Source organism: Podarcis raffonei, chromosome 4, assembly GCF_027172205.1.
Source record: "Podarcis raffonei isolate rPodRaf1 chromosome 4, rPodRaf1.pri, whole genome shotgun sequence".
Classification (NCBI taxonomy): Eukaryota; Metazoa; Chordata; class Lepidosauria; order Squamata; family Lacertidae; genus Podarcis; species Podarcis raffonei.
Window position 1 is genome coordinate 21,765,810 of NC_070605.1, and position 21,325 is coordinate 21,787,134.

Genomic DNA, 21,325 nt, shown 5'->3' on the forward strand with positions numbered 1-21,325 from the left:
TGAATTCTTGGTACAGCGAGTTGTGGCAATTAGCCCTGGCAGAAAGATTGATACATCCGTTTAAATAAGCAAAAGGCAAAGCTTTTATTTTATAGATAGAGAGACAGATAGATAGATATTATTTTATCTCAATTACAAGTCAGGGACATATGCAGCAACATCTACTGAAGTCTTTTCTCGCATTATGAAAAAGAGACAGTATGAGCTGTAATATGATGTAGCATACATCTTTTATTTGTCACACCATTTTGCTGTCTTACTTGCTGCTAAGATGAGGAGCACTTATACTTAGACAGCTATCCTGCCAATGACCTAAATGAAAATTCCTATTAAATGCCATTGTATTGTTTTTGTTTAATGCTTATGAAGTGCCTGGTTTTACCATGTACTTTTGAAATTAGAATAGTTTTGAAGCCTTCATTTTCATTCTTGATTTTTATTTCCCCCTTTGCTTCTTGATGGTCTCCTTCTGGTATGTAACCTATATTGCTGCATTAATTTTGACTTTCTGTTGAAATACAGAATTTCAGAGGTTGAAGTCTATAATGTATATTATTAATTTATACTTCATAGGGTCATCAACACACACGGTAGATACTGTTTTGGAAATTGTTGCTTATGAAGCCCGCCGTCTCTTTCGTGACAAAATTGTTGGATCCAAGGAACTTCATGTATTTGATAATATTTTGATGAAAGTTTTTCAAGGAGATTGGGGTTCAGATATTTTGGACAACATGGCAGGTAAAATAAAATAAAATGGTTGGTTTTGTTTTCATGTTTCCAATATTTATTGCATTGAAATAAAATTTATATAAAATATAATATGACCCCACCTTCATTATATTTTCGTAGATAGTTTCTATGTAACATGGGGAGCTCGTCATGAACTAGGAACCACTATGGCCCCAGGACAAACATTGCCATCCCATGGAAGGCCACTTGGCAAACTTAACTCAGCAGACCTAAAAGATGTCATCAAAAAGGTATATCAAAACAGATCAAGATATTTATATATATGTATTTCAGAAATTCATTTGGGACTGAATACTAACTTGTACAGACAGACTTTCCCTCACTCAATGCGACTTCCCCTTCTCTCTTCCTTTTTGTAGCACCCTCACTACCCCAAAATTTGCTCTGAAGTCCCCCAACTGCTATAAAAACACACAGTGCTGCTTATTCTATAAACAGTTGCTAAAGGCAGCATCTTATACAGCTAAGGTTGTCCCTCATAAACTTACTTGTAGGACTTACTTCTGTGTAAATATGCATAGGATCAAGCAAACTTTTCATCAGGGGGCCAGTCCACTGTCCCTCAGACCTTGTGGAAGACCGGACTATATTTTGAAAAATATAAATACCCTGCAAGCTGGTCCCACAGCTGCCTCCGGACCTGGAGGAGGAACGTACTCTGCACATGCTCAGGAGCGCGTCTTGTCGCCATCTGCTCACTGGCTTTGTTGATGAGCAGCAGCCGCTCCATCGGCTTCTCCCCATGGAGTTCCCAGGTAGCGTGCACCACGCACTGTGGCCCGTCATCCGAGGCCAGGTTGGCGGACAGGCTGTGCATGCAGATCGCTGGGGAGGCGGCGCGCAGCTCACCCTCCAGCTGCTCCAGCGTGGCCGCCGAGCGTGCCACCAGCAGCAGCGCTGAGCCGGGTGCCAGGCGCGGGGCCAGCAGGCGCACCAAACTCTGGCTGAAGCCCCGCGCCGCACCTGTCACAATGCCCATGGCGCGGCCCAGACTTCTTGTGGTAAATTATTGTCTCCTGCTGTATGTGAATAATATACCATAGTATTAGGTGTCTTATAGACTTAGCCAAGAGAGGGTTGACCAAAAGCTTCCTGAAGAGTGTGAATCTTTCCCTGCCTTTAGGAAACTGGAGGAACACAACCTACTTGGTGGTGTCCAAATGCCCACTTAATAGCACCTTTCAGATAAGACTAATGGTCCCATTTGAAGTGATGTAATGTACTACTAATGGTGATGTTTCGTCTGTGATAGCGGTTTCATATCTTCTTGCTGCTTATTGAGTGATGAACAGGTGTGAATCAATGAATCACCTGTTCTTCTATTCCTAATCAGGGAGATCTAGACACGACTTTGGTATTATAATAACAACATAGAAGCCATTTGTATAGCTGGCAAGATAATTTCACAGCAGGCCACCAGATTTCATCACTCACCCAAACTTTCCAGCTGTACAAACATTTTTCCCCAATACAAATTGAGGTGAGAAGCCTATGAATGAATTAAGCAACTTCTATCCTCTGGAATAGGGATGCAGGTGGCATGTGGGTTAAACCACAGAGCCTAGGGCTTGCCGATCAGAAGGTTGGTGGTTCGAATCCCCGCAACGGGGTGAGTTCCCATTGCTCTGTCCCTGCTCCTGCCAACCTAGCAGTTCGAAAGCACGTCAAAGTGCAAGTAGATAAATAGGTACCGCTCTGGCGGGAAGGTAAACGGCATTTCTGTGCGCTGCTCTGCTTCACCAGAAAACGGCTTAGTCATGCTGGCCACATGACCCGGAAGCTGTACGCTGGCTCCCTCGACCAGTAAAGTGAGATGAGCGCCACAACCCCAAAGTCGTCCCTGACTGGACCTAACGGTCAGGGGTCCCTTTAACTTTATCCTCTAGAATAAAAGTGGATTTTTATAATTCTACATTTTGGCTAGTATATCTCAAGAACAAACCAGTATTATGTCTCTGCTGTTGCATATCATTATATTTAATGGTTGCATTTACATTTGTTTACTTATTACTTCTTTCTCTTCAGGGCATTATTCACTATGGGCGTGATAACCACGAAATAGAAATTTTGCTGTTCCCAGAAGTCCTTGATTATGTCTCTAGAATCGACAGAGTACTGAGTTTTCCTGGAGGGTCGCTTCTATTAGCAGGCCAAAGTGGAGTGGGCCGTCGAACTGTTACTTCATTGGTTAGTCACATGCATGGAGCTGTTCTCATTACACCCAAAATTTCCAGAGGCTATGAAATGAAGCAGTTTAAAAATGATTTGAAACATGTAAGTTACAATATATATATTTTATGTTATTCAAGCTTGCTTCTCAAAAAACTTAAATAAAGGAAAATCACTATTGAAAGATTCCATATCGGACAATCTGTTGTCTATAGGAATTGAAACATTATGCTGTGTGCTATTTATACGTGCCAAGCTGAACTGGATGGTGCTATATATACCTTCTTAAATTATTTTAAAGTGGTCTTTATAAATGAGTAGAAATTCAGGGATTTTCAGTTTCTTTTGTTTATCCATTAGCTGCTTTAGTTTGGACAAGATTTCTGGATTAATACCATTCACCTTTTAAAAGTGTTATCTGTCCCTCCCATACTTTTGTGTTTTGTTTCTTTCTTTCCTCAATCTTGTCTGTTCTATTTTGAGGTGTATATCTGACTATGAGGAGGAGAGTTTCATTAGAAATATATCAACGGTCTCAATAACTTCACATCATAAACTATTTTTTTCTTTAAAATATTTTGAATTATTTAATTATTTTATAACTTGTCAAATAAACCTTTGTTGATTTGTGATGTTAAACACAGTAAATAAACCAAAAACTGCAGTAAAATAGTTGAGACCAGGCACCTCTCACTGCATTTAGCCTCAAATCATGTGCTTATAGCTTATGTGTTGAAATATTATGTGGCTTTCTGCATTTGTTTATACCATGAAAATATAGATCCTATGTAATCCTAGGTTGAAGTGTGAAACAGATCTTATTTTGAGAACTTTAGTTTCATTATTTCAGATAATTTATTAGTGATGTTTCAATTCTACTGATTTGGGAGGTTGATATATCTTCCCATAAACAATCTATTCCATTGTTCCAGGTGATGCAGCTTGCGGGAATTGAAGCTCAACATGTTGTGTTGTTGCTTGAGGACTATCAGTTTGTCCAATCCACATTTCTTGAGATGATCAACAGCTTACTATCGTCAGGTGAGATTAAAATAAGAGGTCAGTGGCCTACAATAGGGCCTGATGTGATGGCGGCTACAAATTTCAATAGGCACTGAAATCTAGTTGTGTCTTGTAAAGTACAATGGCCTTAAAACATATCACTTGTCAATAGTTCAGTGTTACAATAATTAATCTACAGTATGTGATTTCCCCCAGCCCTGGCTTGTGTTCTCTTCTTCCTCCTCATGTTTTTTGGAAGCTTTTGCTTCCATTGTGGATTAACTGTTGTTTGTATTGTTGCCTGAAGCAATATGGACTGTGGTTACTCTTAAGTTAAGAACTAGCCAGAATCTCAAACAACTTTGAACTATGATTTAAGATCTTGGCTTGTTCCAGAAGCTGGTTGTCATAGTTTCCTGGTAACTGTGGCTGGGAAACCATGGCCAATTGGACATTTCCTGGCATCATCGTGGCTTACAAAAGAGAAGGATTAAGGAGCCTGTATCCTAAAGCAAAAGGCTAGTTAGGATTTCTTAAGGAAATAGTAAATTAATTGTTTATTTTATAGTGATATGGAAGAGTATTGGCTTTTCCTGTACAAATTTTTAAAATTTCAGCTAAAAAAGGAGAAAAATATACGACTTGTATTTTCCTTTATCTGGTTTTATGTTCGAATTAAAATATTTTAAAGTAAAGAAGTCATAAAACATTTATTTAATTGTTCACAAAATGGAATGCTGAAAATGATTTTAGTAATTTTAGATTTTTATAAAAACCTGTTCCTGAAATAGGTGAGGTTCCTGGCTTGTACACAATAGAAGAATTAGAGCCACTCCTGTCTCCTCTGAAAGATCAAGCATCACAAGATGGATTTACAGGACCAGTTTTTAACTATTTCACTTACAGTAAGTGAATCACAGTATGTATGTATGTATGTATGTATGTATGTATGTATGTATGTATTTGTGTATGTATGTGAGTCATTACAAAGGAATCTGGGGAGAAACATGGCAATTTTACAAGTATATATGATTAAAAAAAATCTATTACTAAAATTTGATATGCATTAGGTTATATAAACACATAATAATTGCTGTCCTACTGGATACTTTTTCAAAACAGATTCCATGTAGCCCAGAGGTGGGTTCCAAATCTTGTTTGTCTCCTGCTTGTGGCTGTGATGTAAAGGAAGCAAGCAGGTGCACAGCCCCTAATATCATATTAAAATGTTATGTAAAGTATTAAACACAATGTTTATGATTTACAAATACGTTGTAGGAATTCAACAGAACCTTCATGTTGTGTTGATTATGGATTCTACTAATCTGAACTTCACAATAAATTGCGAAAGTAATCCTGCCCTTCATAAGAAATGTCAGGTCCTCTGGATGGAGAGTTGGTCTGAAAACAGTATGAAAAAGGTAAGCACAGAGAGAAATACTGAAGTTCCATTCAGCGCATTTAATGCCCTCTAGGATTAATTTCTGTTGCTTCTGTATTCATATACCTCATGTACCTCGGGTTACAGACGCTTCAGTTTACAGACACTTCAGGTTACAGACTCCGCTAACCCAGAAATAGTACCTCAGGTTAAGAACTTTGCTTCAGGATGAGAACAGAAATCGCACAGTGGCGGCGCAGCGGCAGCGGGAGGCCCCATTAGCTAAAGTGGTACCTCAGGTTAAGAACAGTTTCAGGGTAAGAACGGACCTCCAGAACAAAGTAACTTCTTAACCCGAGGTACCACTGTATTCAAAGTTGCGTAATTTTATTTAATTACTGAAGTAGAGGGATAGCAGTTATTGTGAATGACTGGCTAGGAGTGAGCAATAGGACTACAGTGGTACCTCGCAAGACGAATGCCTCGCAAGACGGAAAACTCGCAAGAAGAAAGAGTTTTCCGTTTTTCGAGGTGCTTCGCCAGACGAATTTCCCTATGGGCTTGCTTCGCAAGAAGAAAGCCCATAGGGAAATCTCCGGTGACCTCTTTTAAAATGCTGGTGGTCGGGAGCAAAGACTTTCGCCCCCCGCCGGCCTTCAGAAGAGGTCCTGGACCTCTTCTGAAGGCCGGCGGGGGGCAAAAGTCTTTGCTCCCAACCGCCTGCCTTCCCGGGATAGCGGAGAAGCGCAGCGCGTTTCTCCGCTATCCCGGACAGCTTTTTAAAATCGCCCGCCAGCATTTTAAAATCGCCCCGGGACAGCGGAGAAGTCTCCGCTTTCCTGGGGGCTTTTAAAATGCTGGGGGTTGGCAGCGAAGGCTTCGCTGCCGCCCGCCAGCATTTTAAAATCGCCCCGGGACAGCGGAGAAGTCTCCACTGTCCCGGGGGCTTTTAAAATGCTGGCGGTCGGCAGCAAAGCCCTCCTGTCCCTGGAGCTTGCGGGGCGGGAGGTGGGGAGAAGGGCTTTTCCTCCCACCGCCAGCCTTCAGAACAGCCTTCTGAAGGCTGGCGGTGGGAAGAAAAGCCCTTGTCCCCCCCCCCAGCCTTCAGAAGTGGTTGGGGGACAGACTGTCCCCGGACCTGGTCTGAAGGCGGTTTCCATAGGAATGCATTGATTGATTTTCAATGCATTCCTATGGGAAACCGTGCTTCGCAAGACAAAAAACTCGCAAGAAGAAAAAACCCGCGGAACGAATTAATTTCGTCTTGCGAGGTACCACTGTACTATTCTATGTAGATGTAGCCTTTATTTCATCCTAAATGGTTCAAGACTCGTTTCACTCATCATCCTTTTACCCACAACTATGAATGCCTAGACCTACTTCTTCATTTCGGCATCTGCTTCTAAGGCGTGGAAGCAGTGTAACCTCGAGATACAGCACGATTACTCTAAGTGTCCCAGCCTTAATAAGCCTTTTCCTTGTGCTCAGCTCCATTTTCTTAGAACTAACCACTCGAGAAGCATCCAGGATTCTTTCTTAAGCTTGGAATGGGTGGCACCCATGCAATGATAGTTCCTTGGTAAATATCTACTTGCAATAAAAATATCCAGTGATACTATTTGTTTTTATCTTAAACTTCATGTTTTAGATACCTGAAATGTTGTTTATTGAATCAGATGAAAAAGAAAAAACTAAAACATCAAAGGAACGCAGAAAGAAGAATTCTGGTGAGATATTTGCTTATTCTATTAAGCAGTTAGAGTTACTTTCAAAACTGTTGTGTAAGTAACAAGAAATATTGAAGACATTTAGACATTAAATTATGAACCATTGTATACAAAATTAGTAGACCAATGGTATAATTTGATTTTATCAACCTTGGGTAGAATTTCAGTAGGAAAAGTGACCTGCAGAGAATAATGTATATGCAAAAGATACATAATAAACACAATTCTAATCAAAACAGGTAATACTAGAAACTAAAACTAGCTGCTTTAAATTTACTCTAATACTTTTAAAAGAAAATGCCTGGGATGACATTTTTTTCTCCCATGGATGATGAAGATCCTCAAGTGGAATCTAGTTCAACCTAGTGTCTGAAGGCAAGAAACACAGATAGTTTGAAGAAGTAGCTCTCTTATGTTTCAGTTTGTTTCCTGCCTTTGTCCAGAGTAGATCCCATGAGTCTATTCAGCTACACCCTACTCAGAGTTGACCAACTGAAATTAATCAATGTTAATCATCCCCACTTCTACTGCGGAAGGTCATGTGGATCCAGAAATGGCCTCCACAGTCACTTAGGGACTTAATGTTAAGACAGTGTTCATGGAAGACAAACTTACTCGGCTACCAGTGATCGTCAAAGAAGAAGATGCTTGTAACTTTCCGCTTCAACACTGATACCTTCAACTGAGCAAATACCTCACACATCTGCCAAGTGCTGCTGAATACAACCTTGGCTTTATACCCTTCCTCTGCATGTACAAACTTTAGTTAGAGAAATGGACGATAGACAAGTCATGTTGTAGGCCCTTTGGCTTTGCACTGTTTCTAGCCACCCACTTGCGGCTGGGTCTTTCTCTAAACAGAATCCAGATGGGGCATAGGTTGCTCAAGACCTGGCCCAAGCACTTACTGCAATTTCACCCATTGTTCCAAATTACACCAGCAATCGGATATGGTCGTCCCTTGGAAGCCGAATGGAATCCGTTCCAGAAGTCCGTTTGACTTCCAAGGCGTGGCTTCCGATTGGCTGCAGGAGGAGCTTCATGCAGCCAATTGGAAGCCCCGCCGGACGTTCGGCTTCCAAAAGAATGTTCGCAAACTGGAACACTCACTCCTGGGTTTGCGGGGTCCAGGAGCCAAAACATTTGACTGCTAAGGCGTTTGTCAACCAAGGTACGACTGTACTAACCTTTGTTTGCTATCAGTGTCCATTGCCATATAGGTCTCAGGCAGGGCTGAGGTTGCTCATGTTGTACACTATACAGCAGCTTGTTGAAAAGAAGCCTGGGCCTACTGGGGGGTGGGATTACTCTCCTCAATTGATTGGCAGATGAGAGGCACATGGAGGAACAGCTCTGATGACACAGAGGATGTAATATACCTCACTCAACCCAGGCTATTTGAGTCCCCTCAAGGTTCTTTTGAGGAGGATTGCCCAAGTTTTTCTTTCTTGCCTTGTCAAGCTGTTGACTGCATTACCACCCCATACCCCTCAGGCTTTTCAGGTTAAACACAGACATTTTGAAAGAAATAAAAGGCATTGTTGTGTTATTTGTCTGTAACTTGACTTGGCTCCTGAGGGGAGAGGAGAGCCACCTTCTTCCTCAAAACTACTGTGTGTTCTGCCTTTGAGCACCAGGTGGAACTCATTCCCGCTTGAGAGCTTAGAATCATAGAATCATAGAGTTGGAAGAGACCACAAGGGCCATCGGGTCCAACCCCCTGCCAAGCAGGAAACACCATCAGAGCACTCCTGACATATGGTTGTCAAGCCTCTGCTTAAAGACCTCCAAAGAAGGAGACTCCACCACACTCCTTGGCAGCAAATTCCACTGTCGAACAGCTCTTACTGTCAGGAAGTTCTTCCTAATGTTTAGGTGGAATCTTCTTTCTTGTAGTTTGGATCCATTGCTCCGTGTCCGCTTCAAATCATTGAAGGAGAAACACCTTTTAGATGAGAACAACAGTTCCTTTTCTGCCATGCTTCAAATAATTTGGTTTTTTGTTATAGTTGTGTTTGTATATTCTTTGCCTACATATAAATGCTGATTTTCTAAACATGTTTCATAGGTGATTCTGAGTTCCTGAAGTCATTTTTGATGATCCATGACTCATGTAAACCCTATGGAGCTACGCCCAGAAGATACTTGACTTTCCTGCATATGTATCGTGCCATCCATAATGGCAAAAGAGCAGAGCTGATAAAAAGGCAAAGCCATTTGCAGGTATATAAGACATAGGTTACTTTAGATTTACATTATCTTTCCAAAACAATCTGTTTGTCTTGGATTTTTTTTGTCCAAATAAAGGAGGTATTGTTTCTGTATATTTCTTACTATCTAAATGACATTTATTCACTCTCCACTTGTCAATTAGGCTGGAGTAGCTAAACTGAATGAAGCAAAAGCTCTTGTTGATGAATTGAACAGGAAAGCTGAAGAACAAAGTATATTGCTGAAAATGAAGCAAGGTGAAGCTGATGCTGCGCTCCAAGAAATTACTGTTTCTATGCAGGTAATGTGTATAAACATAAAGTTGCAAATGCATTACAGGAAGGTTGAGAATGGATACTGTCCAGTTGATAGCATGCTGGTAAATATGCTCAAAAAGATTAAATGAAGTAATCAACAAGGCATAGAAAGGTGCAGAAAAAGAGCACAGTTAGTAAAGAAAGGTGAATTCTCTGGAGAGAGGGGAACAGATCCTTCAGTGCTGGCTTTTAAATGAGCCTTGAAAACCCATTTATTCCAAGCCTCTTTTAATGATGGTGCTGTTTTGAACTTTTTAAAGGCTTATATTGCTGGTTTTAAACATGTCGATTGTAAATTACTCCCTTTAATTTCATAAGAGTACTCTGCTGCTTTTTGCAGTGTTTTAACTGCTGGTTTAATTTTCTTGTATATTTGACAAGTGTTTAATGCAAGCTGCACTGAGAGTGCTTTCCTTCTAAAAACAGCAGTGGACATGTGCTGGGGTGGCATTGCTCACTTAACCTCCAGACAGATGAGCTACTGCTCTTATCAGGAAGGGAAAGGATGGGGAGGGTGCAAACACACTGGCAAGAGTGCCAGATTGGTTTCACAGATGTGTATGCACGCAATGACCTGCCTGCCTGCTCTCTTCCTCCCAATACGTTATTGAGAAGTCGTTCTACCTCGATGTCCACTACTGTTGAAAAGTCTGCATGGATATCTTGAAATAAATAAAAATAAAGATAAGGTGGTAGGAAGAGAATAGCATGAAGCAGAAACTGATAAGAGATTTCTGCAGAAGCTACCATTGACAGAGAAAAACGTTGGCAAAATTTCTTGCCATTGTCAACATTGCAAGATTTAACATGTTGGGTCTAATATAAAATTGTTCTTAGGACTGTAGGACTTCTGAATATTAGATCTGTTGTCTTGAAATATAGGAGGTTTTATATTTTGATTTTATTCTGTGAACTGCCCGGAGACCTCCAGGTATAGGGCGGTATATAAATCCAGTCAATCAGTCAATCAATCAATCAATCAATCAGTATATATATTTATAGAGAGAGAGTGTGCAACCTAACTGTGGGTGACTGCTGCTGTGCTATAATAAGGGCTGGGTTGAGTCTTAAGGCCAGGTGAAGCACGGTTTTTATCTGATCCTGTGAACCTCTGCATCAGTGCACCAGAGTGATCTGTGCACTAGTACAAAATCACCATAAAGGGTAAAAGTCCTCATGTTGTGGTGCAGTATTCAAACCCAAGAAACGGGGGGGGGGGGGACCCATGTTCTTAGCTGCTGTGGATAATACCTATTTTCTTATAGGATGCAAGTGAACAGAAATCAGAAATGGAGAAAATAAAACAAAAAATAGCGCAAGAAGTTGTAAAAATTGAAGAAAGAAAAACGATAATTGAGGATGAACTGAGAGAGGTTCAGGTAATAACAATGGAACTTTATTGGCTTTAGATCCTGGTTTATAAAACACAAAGAACATAATGGAGCTTCATGGAGCTTTTATTTGTGCTCCATTATTTTCTTGATGTGCAATCAAGAATGAGTTATGTATATTTTAAGGGGACAAGTACTGAAAAAGACATGCTTGAGTGCATAATGGCTTTGAATGTTGGCTAGAGTAAAAACAAAAGGATGTGAGCATCTCCATTTATTTTCATGTTAGCTTCTTAAAGCTAACTTTGGTCCCTGTGGAGATAATCTCCATGGCATGGCTGGATAGGCCATTAAATTAATGGGAGTAGGATTATTTTCTTTCTGACGGAGCAGCAAGACTTGGAGTGATTGGAGGGGCAGGAAGTTAGGAAGAGATGAGTATTGGGGTAAGAAGCCTCTCTCAGGCTAGTATCATGTTGCTTCTCATCACTTTTTGAGGGGGTCTCCTGTCATGTGACGTGCTCTCAGTTCTCTGCCTGGAAGGTACATAGCTGTGGCTCCTCACTGACTCCTTACTTAGAATCATAGAATAGAATCATAGAGTTGGAAGAGACCACAAGGGCCATCGAGTCCAACCCCCTGCCAAGCAGGAAACACCATCAGAGCACTCCTGACATATGGGTGTCAAGCCTTTGCTTAAAGACCTCCAAAGAAGGAGACTCCACCACACTCCTTGGCAGCAAATTCCACTGTCAAACAGCTCTTACTGTCAGGAAGTTCTTCCTAATGTTTAGGTGGAATCTTCTTTCTTGTAGTTTGGATCCATTGCTCCGTGTCCGCTTCTCTGGAGCAGCAGAAAACAACCTTTCTCCCTCCTCTATGTGACATCCTTTTATATATTTGAACATGGCTATCACTGGCTATCACTTCTCCTTTCCATTATCTTTTCTTCATCATCTTTGCTTTCTCTTAGCAGTCTCCTTATTTTCTAGTGTTCTGGTCCCAGTCTAGTTATTTTCCTTTTTGGTACTTTTTATAGCCCTTCAGCTATATTGTGGGACTATGCAAATTCTGGCCCCAGCATGAGCCAATAGCTTCACACCCGACAAGGAGTGAAGAAACTAGCCATGTTTGTGGCAGTGAAATGAGGAGCAGAAAGAGCACACTTAATAAGCAGGAGACCAAGGGGTCGGGTTGGGAGCATAGCAGAATGTGGAAAGGTTTGTCAGTGGTCACAGTGGGAAAATTGGACAGGAGAGGGAGTATTGCTTATTATTGCACCCCCTTCCCAATCCCCTCTCATCCATTTTTCATAAACAGTGACCATAAGACCTAAATTAATATTTCCCACTTATTGCCACCTGCTTTTAATTAAGCTATGAGATTCTTGAGACATTGTAGCTGCAATTAAAAAGGTGAAGTTAAAGTTTTGTTAAAACTAATCAACTTTGGTAATTTCCCTATTTTTCTTGTTTTAGCCGCTGGTTAATGAAGCTAAGCTAGCCGTTGGAAATATCAAACCAGAATCTCTGTCAGAAATCCGCTCCCTGCGTATGCCACCAGACATAATTAGAGATATACTAGAGGGTGTCTTACGGTTGATGGGCATCTTTGATACATCATGGGTGAGCATGAAGAGGTAAATTGAAGATTTTATTTATTTCTTTCATTATATGTAGTATGCCTCTCAGGACAGAAATCCTTCCAAGGTTGCTTACAAGTGATGTCAATGAATACACATTAATAAAATCACAATAAAAATATTGAAACCCAAGTCATCAGGATTGGGAATAGTCCTGCCTTAGCAGATGGTGTTGTAGGGTGGTGGCATTTAGCTGACCTCCCAACAGCTGAGTTGCTGCTGCTTATGGGGACAGAGGGGTTGGGGAAGTCGTTCGAATGCAAACACATTGGCAGGAGTGCTAGACTGGCCCTGCTGGTGCATTTGCACCACACTTACCTCCCTGCCCCCTCTCCCCCCAGGAAGCAGCAGTGATTAGATATTGGGAGACCAGGTAAAAGCTGTCATGCTGTTTGCTGCTGCTCTGACACCTTGCTTGCTTACCTACCTCTCCTAGGAATAAAATCCAGGGGCGGGGGGGAAATATCATTAAGAAAAACAACTTGGTTGTATATCTTTTCCAAGGATTATGTATTTTGTTCTGAATACCAAAGAAAGACCATAGCAATACCTGTTATGAAGTGCCCATTTCTGCCTTTGTATTCAGTCATTTAATATATTTTGCAGTTTTCTTGCCAAAAGAGGTGTGAGGGAAGATATTGCAACCTTTGATGCTCGAAATATTCCAAAGGAAATCCGTGAGAGTGTGGAAGAACTTCTAGCTAAAAATAAGGGATCTTTTGATCCAAAGGTAATTTCTTTGTGTACTTAACAATTTTATGACAGTGTGCTTTTGCAACTGGTTATTTGCTTCTTCTACTTCAAATTGCAATCCTATACACACTTCCCTGAGAGTAAATTCCATTGAACTAAGCAACACTTACTTCACAGAAGACACACATAAAATTATTCTGTAGTGTTATGCTTGACTACTCAATTTTCAATTTAATTTTAAATATATTGTAACACAGTTTGAAGCTGTAAACATTTTTGTGGTTTAGTACATTGGAAGGCAGAATAAAGAGCTAGTAAAAAAGAACTATAAAATGAAATAATAAATACTGATTAAATGAATTACATTTTGGAATCACTCATCATCCAACCTTACAGAAATGGTGGGAAAGGGGAAAAAACTTATTTATTTTTATACATTGAAATGACAGTGCTGCTTTGTAAGTTAATCATGTTGTTGGTTTAATGCAGGATACAATTTCCAGTGATTCTGTATTGCTTATTTTATGTATGGGGATGGAAGCATTATATTTACAGTATAGAAGTGTATTTAAACAGTTAAAATGGATGCATGCCTTCTCACAATAATATGAGTATTTTTCAATATTTTAGAATGCTAAAAGGGCCAGTACTGCAGCAGCACCCTTAGCTGCATGGGTTAAAGCCAATGTTCAATATTCTTATGTCCTGGAACGAATTCAACCTCTGGAAACTGAACAGGCAGGCCTTGAAGCGTAAGTAATGCACATTTTTTTAGAGTTGCTTTTAATTCCTCGACAGTAATATGACAGTAATATGAAACCAATGTTTGGGTTCCTGAAGTGAAGATCACGGCCACAGTTCTCTTTCCCTGGTCGTCCTGCTGCGTTAACCTGGGATCAAGGCATGGTTTGGTTTAGTTTTACATTTGAAGCATGGGACTAATCTGATGGAAGAAGAGTTTGACTCAAGTCTGAAAAATAAATTCAGCATCCCTATGAAATACAGTTTGGAATCAAACATTCTTTTTGCACTGGTTGTTGTCACTCTCTATACCAACAGTTGTTGGCACTAGGAAAATATTTCGTTAACGTATTAATCCAATTTGATATAATAGGTATCTCATTAGTCCAAGGCTGAAATTCTGTGCATACTGCAAGTGTCATTCTGAAACTTACTTTCAAGTAAGCTTGCATAGTGTCATGGGCCCATTAGATTTATTGTGAGCTGGCATGGTTTGAGTTCCCTAGATAAGAAAGGAAGAGGGGGAAGGAGAAGAAGTGGATTGGAGGCTAGTTGGTTGGAAGATGTCTTCTCCTAAAGCAGCCTTTCTTAATGATGTTGTTGAACTACAACTCCCATCACCCCTAGCTAGCAAGGCCAGAGCTCAGGGATGATGGGAGTTGTAGTCCAACAACATCTGGGGACCCACAGGTTGAGAACCGCTGTGACCTAAAGCCTTTGTCCAGTCTTATGCTAATTCTTTCTTAATTTGGGTGACTAGTCCTGCCATGGCCTTGGTCTCACCTTCTTTGCCTGCATCTTTCTGGCCAACCACCTGTTAGCTTCACTGGGGAGTTTTGCTGCCATGTTGAGATCTCTCAGGCCTAGTATTGCCACCGAGGTAGAGGTTGATGCAGGTGGAGAAAACCAGGACTTGAGGGTTCCTTCCTTTTTGTCTGTGTGGCATATGCCATCTGCAGCCCAAGAGATTCCCACACAGCAGGGTTAAATCCATATGCTACAGATCCCAAACATTGGAAACATCCATCTTTGAAAGGTGCCTACACGTGTGTGTGTGTGTGTGTGTGTGTGTTGATTGGTAAGGATCTCAATTATTATTCTTAATATATTTCAGTAATCTTAGGAAAACAGAAGACAGAAAAAAGAAGCTAGAAGATATGGTTAATTCAGTTGGTGAAAGGGTTGCAGAATTAAGAGATAGGTATGTATTTTTCATCCAAACTCTTTAGTTCATTAGAACTTTTAATTATGTCCCATCTATTGGTACTTGTGTACAGAGTGGGACAAGGATACCTAAAAGATAATCTCACCAAATATATATCTTAACGAAACAAAGCAATCTATAGAAGAGGTCCTCCTGCTGGCACAATTCCATCAGGATTCCTCCAGAAGATGTAGTAATCAGGCATTTAGTGTAGTGGCACCTACTCTTTCAAATCTCTGCTGTTACATACCAGACAGGTCCTATCTTTTATCTTTTCAGCACCCGTTGAAGACTTTTGTTTTCCAATAGGCCTTTTAAGTGGAAATTTCTCCACCTGTCCGTATCTGTATCGGATTTAAATTATTATGTATGTTCTTGTTGATGTTTTTTCATTGTTAAATTGCCTTGAAATGTTTTACAAAAAGTGACCATTGCTATCCTTTTGAAATTAAAAAAGGCTTTATGTCGAAACGCGTTCTTTTGTTCCTTAAGTCTTAACAGTTCAGTTGGTCCACAGGTTCCAGGCCAGAACAAGTGAGGCAGCTAAGCTTGAAGCAGAAGTTGCTAAAGCACAAGAGACAGTGAAAGCTGCAGAAATATTGATCAAACAACTTGATAGGGAGCATAAGAGATGGAACTCACAGGTTGGTTGCTAAAGCTTCAATAAAAATATGCCTTTTCTTCTTCAAACTTAAGTCAGTGTTTTATTTTCAGAAAGCTTAAATATCTGTGTACAGTATTCTAGATTCACGTAGATAGCCGTGTTGGTCTGAAGCAGTCAAAATAAAAAATAAATAAAATTTTAAAAAGTTCAGTGTTGAAAAAGTTCTGGTATAAGCTTTCATGTGTATGCTTTTCGTATGTATCTGAAGAAGTGTGCATGCACACGAAAGCTTATACCAGAACAAACTTACTTCGTCTATAAGGTGCTACTGGACAATTTTTTATTATTTTAATTTTTATTCTGTACCGTATGAAGTTCTACAGTAGAGTAATTGTGTGGAATTGTTTTACTGTTGCATATTGCTTGGCATTCACCTCTTACTTTCAATTTTAGTTCTTCTGATTTTGGTTTCTTAGCAATTAATCTGGGGTTCCTTACTGTTGAATAAGCATAGTTTCATTTCACACACCCCTCTTCTAATGAAGGCAATAGGTGCCTTCAATAGCAGGCAACATGAACAATGTATTTCTTGTCTTCTGTTGTGACACTACAGGCTGAGGCCCATCTCTATGCTAGGTTTGATTGCCTTAAGTATTAAAAACTATTTAAAGGCCCTGAACTGACTTTGAGAGGCATACTTTTATTTTCCATTTCCCCTATTCCATAGAAAGGACCTTCACTTCATCTACAGTATCCAATGGTACCACTTTACCTCAGTTTTGGGGCTATTTTCAAAGGTTTTGGTAGCACAGTTCTCTCATTTTACAATTACTTGGAACTCGTCTAACACAAGATTCAGCTCACACAGTTATCTACCATGCTTTTCCCAATCCCCAGTGATGTTCTGTGCTCAGTGGAGATTCACTAGGTAAAGGTAAAGGGACCCCTGACCATTAGGTCCAGTCGTGGCCGACTCTGGGGTTGCGGTGCTCATCTCGCTTTATTGGCCGAGGGAGCCGGCGTACAGCTTCTGGGTCATGTGGCCAGCATGACTTAAGCCGCTTCTGGCGAACCAGAGCAGCACACGGTAATGCCGTTTACCTTCCCGCCGGAACGGTACCTATTTATTTACTTGCCCTTTGACGTGCTTTCGAACTGCTAGGTTGGCAGGAGCAGGGACCGAGCAATGGGAGTTCACCCTGTCGCGGGGATTCGAACCGCCGACCTTCTGATCGGCAAGTCCTAGGTTCTGTGGTTTAACCCACAGCACTGCCCGCGTCCCCTGGAGATTCACTAGATAACATAAAACAAAATTCCTTCTATAAAAGCTTTAGCACATGCATTTTCACAGGCATTTAAGCTGAAGTCGTTGCATGTGAAGATGGAGTGGACGAGATGTGCGATGGGTCCAGTATGCATTTCTACATGTTGTCTGTCTTGTGACCCTGAAAATTATTCAAGGCTGACAAAGTTACTAGTGTGGCTATATTATCATTTAATAAGACTGCTCTACTCATGTAAAAAAATTCACTTAAGTACACAAAGAAATACAATATTGTGTTGGAAATCTATTTTCAGGTTTCAGAGATAGCAGATGAATTGAGCACACTGCCAATGAGAGCTCAACTGTCTGCTGCATTCATTACTTATCTTTCTGCTGCGCCTGAAGATCAAAGAAAAGCAAGTTTGGATTCATGGACAAAATCAGCTAATCTGGAAAGTAGGTATTGCTATATCTTTGATATGAAAATAAATAAAATATTAATCAGAATTATAAGGTATAATTATGCGCTATTGAACACTGATTAGTCAGTAGTGTTGTTCTGGGAAGCCGGAGCTCTAACTCCTTTATTCAAACATAGTCATGGGGAACCTCTCTACATCAAGGGAAGGGGAGGAGGGACTCCTGAAACCTCTTCAAATAGAACTTGAACAAAATAATATCAGCTACTCTGTGCTTAGAAACAGATAATCTGTTTTGACTTTTGTGTGCGAATTGTGCTTTAGAATCCAATGAAAGCAAGTTATGTGTTCTATATAAGGGGTTGTCCCTCCAACCAGCTCTCAGTGATCAATTTATTTATTTTATTTATTTATGGGGTCCCTTAATGAAATAACACACACGTATGGGGAGGTAACCACAATTTAATATGCCCTAGATGGTCATCCAAATGGTGAGAAGCCATACAAACATAAAATGCTCTAGCAAATTTAATGGAATTAAACGAAGCGTCTTCTGTTTGTTAGAATTTGATCTTATGCGATTCCTGAGCACAGAGAGTGAGCAATTGATTTGGAAAAGTGAAGGGTTGCCCTCGGATGATCTGTCCATAGAAAATGCCCTTGTGATTTTACAGGTAAATTGTATTGCTTTTTTATTCTTTTGGAGGCACTGTCTATGTAGCATGATAGTACTCTCATACTGAGGTAGTGTGTGCAGTGGGGAAGGCTACAACCTGACTGTCTAGGGGGTGCAAGTGAAGAATGAGGTTGTCTGTCACTTTTTCTCGTCTGTGCAGTCTTTTAGATCATTTTCTGCCTCTACTCAGTGTCGTCTGCAGAGTGGACACATGATCCCATGAATACTGTATTAGATTATCTAGGAAATCTTGGGCTCCTTTGCGAGGAAGGGTGGGATATAAATTTAATAAATAATAAGTAAGTAAAACAATGTCTCCCCCAGTATCCCCAAGTGAACTATTAAGCATTTAAAATTTCTTTCCCTGCATTTGAAATCCTGGTAATAGTTGAATATCTAAGAAGGGATACTGCAATGTTAAATGTTACACATGGAATTTTATTTCCTGTTTCCCTCCCCCTTCCTGTGATACCTTTTTTTCTTTATATACTATGATTGCTGTATCCAATGCAAACATTTTCAGCTTTTCATTACTTCCTTTTAGGATGATTAATGGGGTGTTTTCATACAAATTATATAGTTGTGTAGTTTCTTTCAAACAGAAACATGATTGAAACACATTTCTCCCCCCTCCTTTTTTTTTAACAGAGTAAAGTTTGCCCATTTTTGATAGACCCATCTTCCAGAGCTACTGAATGGCTGAAAACTCATTTGAAAGAGTCACGCTTGGAAATCGTCAACCAACAGGTCCTATTTGCATCTTTTAGATGGTTCTTTAATTTTGGAAAAGCAATCCCTTTTTTCTCTTATACCATTTTTAAATTATAAATTTTCCCTCCACTGATAACTGCAAAGATGAGCCTGCTTACGCAAATACCTGATCTGAAAAAGAATTGTCTACATCTGCAGTGTTTTATTCCCAATTTGGGGGTGGGAGTTGTAGCAACCCAATTTCACTTCTTCCTCATTGGGTTCAAAGGCATTTAAATGACAGAGGCATTCATATCGCTCCAAATGTCTTCTTCTGCTGTTTCAAGGGCCAGTGCTCACCTTCGCCTCCACCTTGTGGCTAATGTTGCATGTGACAGAGGTGCTGCTTTGTCGAAGTACTGTACCAGATTTTTCTGTTACTAGAGGAGGAGATGTGGAGCACAAGAGCCCATCGTTTGGCAATGCTTCCAAACCGGGACTGTATGTTTTAATACAGCCTTGATAAAAATGGTTTCACTGTATTTTGTTTACATCTTGACTGGATCTGAAAAATGTCTTGATGATGCATTTATTTTTCCTATCGTCGACTTAATATGTTAATACTGAAGTAGATCAAACAATGGTGGTAAAATTTTATTTGTGCAGGATGCCAACTTCATTAACGCTCTTGAGCTGGCTGTGCGATTTGGGAAAACTCTCATTATACAGGAAATGGATGGAGTGGAACCTGTGCTTTATCCATTGCTCAGAAAGGACCTTGTTGCACAAGGTAAATTTCCAACTTTAATTGTGGCAGGAATACAATACTCTCCCACCCTCCCGCCCACTTCTCAGTCAGATAAATGAACAAATCAGTTTAAAAGTAACTGTGCTGTTTGCATGGACTTTTTTTTAACATGGATTTTTTAAAAAATCCAATATATTTTAAAAAATTATATCATCTCTAAAAATTCTCGCCCGGCTTCTAGTTCACCCAGGTCTGGACATGGAACAATAAACTCTGATGTTGTTTAACTGAGGAAATAGAAACAATTCAGCCATGCAGAATTCCCCTCTGTCTGCTTTGCAGATGGACACTTTTTCACAAGCTACAGAGTATGGGTTCTTTATTATTTTGCATTTGACCATCATGCATTGGTAATGTTTCACAGCTTGTTATAAAAATATGATTTATACTTTACAGTGAATTGGTGCATCCACAAATCCTATTTGGGATTCAACATTTTTACAACAAGCAGGTGAAATTTATGTGGTGAATAAGTAAAATCAGTGCACGTCCTTCACCTGAAACAATCTGCCGGCTGATAGATTATACTAAGGTTCACACTGACCTCTTCACACCTGGACATTTTTTCTTAATTGCACAATTATCCTTAAGTGACACTTCATTACGACCATCTTTGGTCCACAGTTAGCACAGCAAGGACTCACCCTGGGTCTGATTCATTCCATGTTTGTTCAGTTGGTCAAATTAAGCAGAGTTTAAGATTATTATTATTTGCTATTTTTTGTTATAATTGGATTGCCAATCAGTTCCAGGAATACTTACTTTCAAGAAAGGAAGCAGTATCTTCTTGTGTCAGTGTACACAAAGACTACTTGTGCTGTTTTGCATCTGGTTCAGGATATGGTGGTAGGTTACCAATAGCATACCACAGATGTACTCCATTATAAGACATATAGTGCCTTATACTATGGTGTCTATCAGTACACCATACTTTGGTTTGTATTGGGTAGATTAGTAATAGGAATTGGTTACAGGTTGATTGTCCAGCCTACTGTGTTATACTAGGCAGCCGCTAGATATACAGCAAGAAGGTATTGATAGTGAATGGGTCATTTGCCTATTTTCTTGCATACTTTACTTTCTTGTAAATACAGTGGAGCTGATATTATGTTAATTATTATAATAATTATTAGATAATACTGAGCATGTAACACTTCTTAAAAAATTGTTCATCTTGGTATGTTTTCTTCCCACAGGTCCTCGATACGTTGTACAAATTGGTGACAAAATAATTGACTATAACGAAGAATTCCGCCTGTTTCTATCAACCCGAAACCCAAATCCTGACATTCCGCCCGATGCAGCTTCCATTGTTACGGAGGTTAACTTTACAATAACACGGAGTGGCTTAAGAGGGCAGGTAGGCATTCATATCTCCAGGAATGATACTCTTCATTTTAACCTAAAGACACGGGGCTTTATACCACTCATGGAAGATCCTGATTTCTTTCCCTGAGAGGCCCTTTTGAACAGTATTAATGCTTGTATCACAAAAACCTGTAAAGGAAAAATGGCCGTACCTAAACTTTGGTCAACCACTGTTTTGTGACAAGGAGATGGGATGGGTAATGAAGAAAATGAGAAGATTCTGAGAACATACAGGTGGTTCTGTAACCACAATGATAGTGCTTACGTTGATGAACATATTTTGAGCTAGTGCCAAAAACACATTGTGCTCTGATATAGGGAAGCA

The 21,325-nt window shown here is 40.1% G+C and overlaps 1 protein-coding gene across 3 annotated transcripts in view; it reads left to right on the forward strand.

Moving 5' to 3' along the window:
- DYNC2H1 (dynein cytoplasmic 2 heavy chain 1) overlaps positions 1-21,325 on the forward strand; it is a 152,666-nt gene that overhangs the window by 57,363 nt on the left and 73,978 nt on the right. For 2 of the 3 annotated variants that reach the window (XM_053385713.1, XM_053385711.1), the window contains 20 exons: positions 574-741; positions 853-983; positions 2,779-3,027; positions 3,855-3,963; positions 4,716-4,829; positions 5,203-5,345; positions 6,954-7,032; positions 9,101-9,255; positions 9,407-9,544; positions 10,826-10,939; positions 12,370-12,530; positions 13,140-13,263; positions 13,857-13,978; positions 15,082-15,168; positions 15,689-15,815; positions 17,354-17,495; positions 18,023-18,132; positions 18,783-18,881; positions 19,491-19,614; positions 20,829-20,992. In XM_053385713.1, coding sequence (XP_053241688.1) covers positions 574-741; positions 853-983; positions 2,779-3,027; positions 3,855-3,963; positions 4,716-4,829; positions 5,203-5,345; positions 6,954-7,032; positions 9,101-9,255; positions 9,407-9,544; positions 10,826-10,939; positions 12,370-12,530; positions 13,140-13,263; positions 13,857-13,978; positions 15,082-15,168; positions 15,689-15,815; positions 17,354-17,495; positions 18,023-18,132; positions 18,783-18,881; positions 19,491-19,614; positions 20,829-20,992 — 2,660 coding nt within the window. The remainder of the gene's footprint in view (positions 1-573; positions 742-852; positions 984-2,778; positions 3,028-3,854; positions 3,964-4,715; positions 4,830-5,202; positions 5,346-6,953; positions 7,033-9,100; positions 9,256-9,406; positions 9,545-10,825; positions 10,940-12,369; positions 12,531-13,139; positions 13,264-13,856; positions 13,979-15,081; positions 15,169-15,688; positions 15,816-17,353; positions 17,496-18,022; positions 18,133-18,782; positions 18,882-19,490; positions 19,615-20,828; positions 20,993-21,325) is intronic. The other variant, XM_053385712.1, reaches the window with a different exon arrangement.